The following is an 8,419-nucleotide window of genomic DNA, read 5'->3' as shown; positions in this document are numbered from 1 at the left end:
TTTGCGAGCAAAGACATGAGAACTTCCTATTTTCTGAAGAGCCTGCCCAGTTTAGCCAAGAGAAAGGAAAGTCACCACCATATTTCACGTGCCAATCTGACACCTGCCAGTCCACCCAAAGGAGTCATGGCAGCAGCAAGGATGTGCCCCTGGCAGCTGTCCAGGCTAGACCCCACGTCCTCCCACCGGAGGGCAGTCGTCTGACCTGTCACGGCGCCACTGCGCATGACAGGCTCTCAGGCCAGCAGCATCTGGGGCACCTCCTGAGGTGAGGCTGCGCGGTAAACACAAGGTCCTATTTTACAGATGAGGAAACTGAGCCAGTGAGGGATCCAAACCTGCTCACGGGGCAGCCTAGTGACAGAGTTTACCTGTCATTCAAGTGGTGGCTTATACCTGGGACATATACAAACTTGTGCTTTCTGACGTATAAAACGAGTAAAGACCTCGGGGGCAGTCACAGGAGTCAGCATATCTTATCAACGTGCTTCTCCACGTCTGGGCTCCCTGCCCTTACCAGCCTCACACAGAAGCAGCACGCGGGGTTTAAATTTCCCAGGAGCTCACGTTCCTAACTTTTCCAACTGACACGCAAAGTCAGGCTCCTGGGCATTCCCACATTTAAGGAGTTGTGACAATACACATTCCTCCTGATAACTTTGTGACCCTGGGTGCCACGGCCTCACGCCAAAGTGGCATCATGAATGTTTTTAGGGGTCATCACATCCAGGTGTTCTGAGGGTTACCTGTAGGCACCCCACAGGTCGTTTCCAGTTTCCACTTTAGAGAAACCTTTGTCCCATTTACCCAGGACTTTGCGGTTCCGGGGGCGGGGGGGGGGCATCTTCCCCATTTTTATCTGGGACTGTCTCTTTAGAGTCCGTAAACTTACCCCGAGCAGCTATCAATATCTTAAGAATCCTAGAAGTATTAGCACACAGGCAGTTATGTTGAATCCCAATTAACTCCTGGTTGAAAGGGTCTGTTAAGCGCTACTGAATTTGTAAGACGGAAACTTCAATTTATATGCGCAAGACCACGTTTTTAGGAATGTACCAAACGCAGGTCTAAATGAAGAAAAACAAACAGATGACCTCCAGATGGCAGAGTTCCTTTACCTGAATGCCAGCATACGCTTTTTGCGACTCCACTGGAGTGTGTCAGGATCGGCTTCGCAGGAGGCAATGAGGATAGCCCGCGAAGACGGGCGTGTGTTCCACCAGCCTTTTCTGTCTGCTGCCACCCAAGATAGTGTCATCTTCAGCCCATTTTTAAATTGATTCAGAATTTCTTACCATTACCAATCCCAGCACCACAAGATGACACTTGTAATAAATTATCCTCGAGGTGGAAAAAAGGTTGAATATGACTGCTTATTTTCTTAACTTTCAGTCACACAACAATATCCATTTCTGTTCATAGTCTTTGGCCATTCTTCAGGATTTAATTCACATTTTCATTCACTCTCAGTTTCGTCATCCTCCGAAGTTTGGTCACTGTTCTCAATCACCTCTGCCACTTTACAGGACAGACTTTTAGAATTCACAACTAAAAGAATTAGATATTATAAAAAATACATTAACTGTAGGCAAATCAGCAAATCTTTCCCCCTCCCATTATTTTGGTCAATGCAGAAAAAGTCCCTTGGGTTTTACCTATCTATTTGGCAACTTATTTTATATTTTCATTATTTTGGGCAAGAAATGATCAGGTAAAATTTACCTGCTTATGAATAAATTTTCCTCCGTGGAAAAATAACCCGTGAAAGTGTTATAAGGAGGTATGTTTAAATCTATAAGAGCTGATACCTCCTCAGACCAGGACACTGAGGTCAAGCAAAAAACTAATTCATAAGGGCTTTACCTGAATCACCCATTTCCACAAAAGCCACATTCCTAAAATCAGCTGAGGGATTACGTGCGGTCCCACTCGGGACCTATCGTGCTCTCCGGCTGGGTACACCCTTCTTACCCTTGGAGAAATGGCTTTCCTCTTCACATTCTTCCCAGTGATCAAAATCAAAAGCCACATTAGGATTCTGTTCAATATAACAGTTCACATTAAGTGAGAAAATAAAACATACTCCAGTTGTTCAGACCAGCCACAGTTAATTTCAACTCACCCTCTGTTTGAGTAAGCTGCACCAGGACTCCCTTCTCTCTTTTGCAAGAGTGATTATGGGCTCATCATTTTTAATTATGCATTTGCAATCATCTTTTATTATGTTGGCCTGCAGTTCCATATCAGCCAAGTAAAACTTCTCTCCTACCCAGGCACTGGTTTACAAAAAGAAATTTAAAGTCAGTTTTCTAAGAAAAAAAGGTTAGAAATTATTTCTATTTTACCTTATACATAAACCTACCTGAAAATGACTCTATCTCTAAAATAGTTACATTTGTAATCTTTTACATTCCTTATTCTTATCTTCAATACGACCACATCGTCTTTTTGGAACCACTTTATTTGTGGGTGGAAGCTAGAGGAAAAGAAAAGGGCTTACGCACTCACCACTATTTATTCACGAGGTGAGGAAGGAAAGCAAACCTCTCCAACAATGAACGGACATACCTTTTCAGAGGCTCTGTAGTTTTGTTAATGGGGGCATCTCCAGTGTTTTCGAGTAAAGTTTCTGTACAAAAAGTCAAATTTTCCTATAGGTTATTTAGATGTAACTCCATAACATATGCACATATGTGTAGTTTTTTGCACTTTATGCAACTTTTAGCTGAGGAAGTACTAAGTATAAAAATCACAGTAACCCAACTAACAGTTGCAAAGAATAATTAGAAAAAATTAAAATGTACATCATTCAGTAAAACTAAGAAAAATAGGCTTTGACAAACATTATGATTAACCAACTGGGAACGTCAGGTTACTCTCTGAAAAGGAACCGCGTTACAAATGGTGGCCGTAGGGTACACCTGTTCAGGCTTCTCTTCTCTCTTCACCTGCTAAGACTGCACTAAAGCTGACTTCCAGAACAGCAGCCGATATACTCGAGGGACCAGTGCTGAACATACCATTTTCTAAAACAGTGCACCTTCAACCTCTCAATCTAAAACATTTGAAGCTTCTTCATCCAGAGACTGGAGCGAGAATGTTCCCGGCAGCTTTAATAATAATCAAAACAACTGAAAACAACCTCAACATCTATTAATAGGTGAACAGAAAAGCTGTGGTTCTTCCTACCGCAGAATATGACTCAGCAATAAAAGAATACCACTGCTACTTGCAGTAATCTAGATGACTTCCACAGGCGTAACGCTGGGTGCCTACTATGTGATTCCAGTTCAGCAAAACCGATGGTGACCGAAATCAGAACAGTGGCTGCTGGGGAGGGTTCCACAGGGGGCCGGTGCCTGAGGAGACTGCAGGGTTCAGGAAATACTCAGTAGCTTGATCTGGGTATGGTTAATGGACATACACATATGTAGAAAATTCGGATGAGCTTTACTGGATGAACATTACACCTCAAATAATAAAAAGGAAAAAAGTTACCAAAAAAAAACCACTGGGAGCTGAACTGTCAAAAATAGGAAGTTAGGTAATATCGGTTTATGGCACCTTCTCTGTAATCCATCTAGAAGTGGAAAGCCATTAGACATTTTCCAAGCATTAATGATTTTAAGGTAATCGTCTTTTAAATCACGAACCATGCTTTTGGTTTTCTGAGTTTGTCTCGGAGTCAGCGCCTCTTCCTGACTCCGTGCTTGGCAGACAGGACACATCTTCCTCCGAAGAAGGCGTCCTGGATAGAAGAGGCGGAGGTTAGCTCCAAGATGAGGAGATAGGCAAAAATCTGGCTCTCCGTAGGGACTTCTCAGCAAGAAAAGGCAGGTAGGCAACAAATGACCGTGACACATTTACAACCACAAGTCAAACCCACCCAGAACGTACAACTCATTTACAGGTGACGGGCAGGGCAGCTGGCTCTGTCACTCTGTGCCGCTTGCATCACGCACAGAGTAAATGATTGGTACATATGATCAGATAAATGCATTAACTCATTTATCAAGACAAGTTTTCTTTCGAATCATTTAACTTTAAGAATAATGTATACTGCCACCCACTTCCAAGAGGATAAAGGGACGGAAAGTAGAAGCCATCCCCGTTCCTCCCTGGCCCTCAGTTCCTCTTCCCCTCTTACCAGTCTGGGTCAGCTTCTAGAAACAGTCTTTGCATAAAAAAGCAAATATTGCCACCTGTATCTTTCTATCTAAAACACACACACGCGTTTAAACACAGGGGAACCTAAATTAACATTTCTGCCCCTTGTTTTACTGTACTTAATAACAAGATTTGCTATCATTATACAGAGGGCTGCCTCATTCTTCTAAACTTGTGGTTTTCTTGGCCTTTTGAGCAGGTAACCACATCCATGGGTTCAATAAAACGCTCTACACAGTGAAAAATCTCCCTCACTCCTGTTGTCCAGCCACGCAGTTTCCTTCCTCATGGGTGACAAGGTAGTTCATTTTTAGTGCATCGTTTTAGAGAGAAGTCAAGCCTAAAGGAGCAAGCCTATACCAACACGCGTGTACCTGTGTATACACATACATGCATCCCTGTGAAGTGGGGGTGTACGTGTGTCTCCAGGGGACTTGTGATTGACGCGCACAAAGCCTGCGGTATGGCACTCCCCTAATGGCAGAGGGCAGTATCCCAGCTCCGACCACTCAGGCAGGGACCCTCCCCGGCCTCGTCCTTCTCCCAGGAGGGCAGCACCAGCCCTCTGTCGCTCCCCCTCTAGCTCCACATGACCACGGAACAGACCCTCCTCTCCTGGGTTCTGTTCCTGCGCACACACTTACCAAGTTCTGAGTCTGCTCCAATACCAGGAAACCAGACTCTTCCCCAAGTGCTTTCCTGAGGTCTAGGCTTATACTTCCACTACCCATAACTTAATGTGTCCAAAGCAACTCAGTGTTTCCTCTTGGACGAGCCCTGCGGAAAGCATCCTGTCAGCCAGGCCAGTATCCTCTCAGTCACCAGGGCTCAGACTCGTGGCATCGCACTCCCCTGTGTGGCTTCCAGATCCTCAGGTCCCCGGAACCTACCCTCTTTCCCTCTCGCTGTGAGAAGGGTGCCCCTCTCCTTGCTTCTGATCCACGTACTACCACGGCTTCCATCCAGCCCTGGAAATGCGGTCTCTTCTTCCACGCGGGCTCCCTCTGTAGGCTCTTGCAGTCCTCTGCACTTCTCTCTACCCGTGTTTATGACCACAGGTGTGCAATACCCCTGCACAACCACAAAATCAAGGGTGCAAAGGGACCCAGCAGAGTGCTTTACACCAGAGCTGGGGCTCAACAGTAGTTGTGCTTCACATAAGTGATCAAGCCTTGTTTTGATTAAATTTAAGCTGTAATAACATCTTCATTTTAAAAAGAGTATCTTGTAAGGATGGAACAATTTTTGTTTCCTGAAAGTGTGGAGACACCAACATGTATCCTAATCCGACAGGTACCAATTTTATTAAGATAGAATACTCTAAAAACTTCAGACTATAGTATTTTAATCTTCGCCATGTTTTTTGAAATTTCCCTTTTCAGCAGTTGTTTAGGAATATTTCAAGGTCACCAGTCATCACATCACTAAATCCACTGGTCAGTTCCCCGTCCTCATTTCCTTTGGTCTCTTGGCAGCTCTGACACAGCTCATGGCTCCCCGCTCTGTCTCCCACGTCTGCCATCCAGGACACCCCCTCCCCTAGGCTTCCTTCGCCACTGTGGACTGCTCCCTTCCCAGGCTCCTCTCCGATGTCCCCACAGCTCCCACGCCTCCCAACATTAGAGGCCCAACGCTCAGCCCTGGGCCCTTACACTCACTCACTCAGGGCTCTCGTCCAGTAGCGCAGCGTAGGAACTGCTGACATGGGAACTGGTGACAAGCCTCCATGAGCAATTTTTGTTTCACAAGCTCACCACGAATATATTCGGAATGACTACTCACCTCCTCCACAAAACCACCCTAGTCCAAGCCGCTGTCATCCTGCCCTGAACTCCTGGCACAGCTTTTGTCCTCCTACTCCAGTCTATTCTCCACACAGCAGCCAAAAGTCTTTTGATTAAGTTATTGCTCTGCTCAAAACCCTCTCTTGGCTCCACTGCCTCAGAGTGGGAGCCTAATCCCTGCAACAGCCCCAGGGGCCACAAGATCTGACCCCAGCCCTGCTCCCACCTCCACACCTGCAGTTAGTTCCCCCTCCTTTGCTGCTCTAGTCACTGTGCATTCCCCGTTCCTGGAACCGAGGAATAACCGCAGCGCAGTCCCTCTGCCCACAGGAGTCCTCTCAGATACCTGCCTGGGTCACACCTCACCTGTGTCTTGGCCCATTGCTCACCTTCTTGGCCCCAAAGCTGCCCTGCCTTCCTTTCTGTGTTAATCTGAATTCCCCTCACATATCACCATCTGACCCACTATGTATTTTTGTAACCTGCTGATCATCTGTCTCTCGCCATTAAAATGTGGGATGACCCTGATTCATCTGTTTTGGTCACTACTGTATCTCTAGTAGACTCTCAATAAATATTTCCTGAATGAATTTTAAAACTTCCACTTTACCTAATGGCAACTTTAATTAAAAGCATCTGTGAATTAGATCAATTGAGACAAAATCAGACTGAAGAAATAGTCTAGCATCTTACTACCAAAACACATGCAGAGCAAAATGGCAAAGTAGGAAGACCCAAGTTCCCCTTTCCCCACAGACAAGGAAAGACCCACCAGGAGCTGTCAGAACTGATGTCGCAGGAACTCTGGAAAACAGCCAAAGGTTTACAGCAACCAAGGAAATGCCCAATCCAGAACGAGCCAGCTTCAAAACTGGAGCAAGGTTCTGTCCCCTTGGCTTGGTGGCTTTGGCTTTGGGCAGGCAGCTGCCAGATTCTGCTCCCCCCTCAAACTAGAGGGAGCAGAGCAGACTATTGGCATATTGTTGTGCGGGCCACTATAACCCGCCTAGGGAAATACCTGAGGGGCTGTTTCACAAATCCTGGAACACAGGCAGGAAAGCTGTGGACACTGCTTGGGAAAGCTGACACCCACAGACGCCTGGGGTCAGGGATTAGAGGAGACGCTGGGGTGAGACTCACTGGGAAATTAGGATATTCCAAAGCAGTACAGTGGGGGGTGAGGGCAGGATTTCGAAAGCCGTGCACAGGCCAAGGCAAAATGCACGCTCAGGAAAGTCCTGAGAAGACCTTAAAGTTTACCTCGGGCTGATTTCTAGGCAAGGAAATGAATAAATTGGAACTTTTGTGCACTGCTGGTGGGAATGTAAAATGGTGCAGCTGCTGTGGAAAATAGTTTGTCAGTTCAAAAAAATTAAACACAGCATTACCATGTGATCCAGCAATTCCACTTCTGGGTATACACGGAAAAGAACAGAAAGCAAGGGCATGACCAGCTATTTGCACTCCCACGTTCACAGCAGCATTATTCATAACAGCCAGATGTCCACTGACAGATTAATAAACAAAATGTGGTCTATCCATACAGTGGAATATTTTTCAGCCTCAAAAAGGACTGAAATTCTGACACACACTACATGAAAGCGTTATGCTAAGTGAAACAAGCTAGTCACAAAAAGACAAACATTATATGAGGTGCCCAGAGTAGGTAAATTAGTAGAAACAGAAAGTAGAACGAAGGTTACCAGTGGCTGGGGGGGATAGAAGAATGGGAGTTATTATTTAATAGGTATAGAGTGTCTGTTTGGGATGATGAAAAAGTTCTGGAGATAGACAGAGGTGGTGGTTATACAACACTGTGAATGTAATTAATGACACTGAACTGTACTCTGAAAAGCAGTAACAATGACAGTTTTTAATGTGTGTTTTACTACAATTTGAAAAAAAAATGAAAATGAGAAGTTTTGTTATATATATTTTAACACAATAAAAAAAACACATGCAACTTAAGAAATCACTATTAATCGTGTTAGATGTAATAATAGCATGCTGATCAAGTTTTTTAAAGCTTTTTGTTCCACATCCTTGCTAACACTTGGTATTTTTTCTCTCTCTTTTCTGGTAGAAATGTAGTGGTATTATTGCACTGTGATTTTAATTTGCATTTCCCTGATGACTAATGAGTTCAAGCACCTTTTCATATATTAATTATTGGACAATTAATTGGACATTGTGAGACGTCTGTTCAAGTGCTTTGCCCCGTTTTATACTGGGTGGCTGCAATTTTCAGCCTGATTGAAAGGAGTTCTCGATTCGAGTCCTTTGGTGGACAAGCATGCTGTGTCATCCTCCCTCTCTGGGGGTTGCCAGGGTCTTTCTCAGACTGACTTTCACAGTGTCTCATACTACCTGTGGGAGTGTAAACTGGTAAAACCAATCTGGAAAACTGCTGGGCAGTAGCTCTATGACTCAGCCACTCTATCCCATCAGAAAAACGTTTGTAAGTGCAC

At 44.9% G+C, this 8,419-nt stretch overlaps 1 protein-coding gene across 1 annotated transcript in view; it reads right to left on the bottom strand.

The window, feature by feature from the left end:
• Positions 1-244: 244 nt before the first annotated feature.
• Positions 245-8,419, bottom strand: part of TDRD12 (tudor domain containing 12) — a 52,426-nt gene continuing 44,251 nt past the window's right edge. The window contains exons 26-31 of the mRNA XM_033127147.1: positions 3,654-3,748; positions 2,569-2,629; positions 2,363-2,476; positions 2,123-2,276; positions 1,972-2,038; positions 245-1,548 (exon numbers count right to left, since the gene is read on the bottom strand). Of these exons, the coding sequence (XP_032983038.1) occupies positions 1,457-1,548; positions 1,972-2,038; positions 2,123-2,276; positions 2,363-2,476; positions 2,569-2,629; positions 3,654-3,748 (583 nt within the window). The 3' untranslated portion in view covers positions 245-1,456. The remainder of the gene's footprint in view (positions 1,549-1,971; positions 2,039-2,122; positions 2,277-2,362; positions 2,477-2,568; positions 2,630-3,653; positions 3,749-8,419) is intronic.

This window comes from Rhinolophus ferrumequinum, chromosome 15, assembly GCF_004115265.2.
Source record: "Rhinolophus ferrumequinum isolate MPI-CBG mRhiFer1 chromosome 15, mRhiFer1_v1.p, whole genome shotgun sequence".
NCBI classification, from domain to species: domain Eukaryota; kingdom Metazoa; phylum Chordata; class Mammalia; order Chiroptera; family Rhinolophidae; genus Rhinolophus; species Rhinolophus ferrumequinum.
The sequence above is the reverse complement of the archived record's forward strand: the minus strand, read 5'-3'. Positions and strand labels throughout refer to the sequence as shown.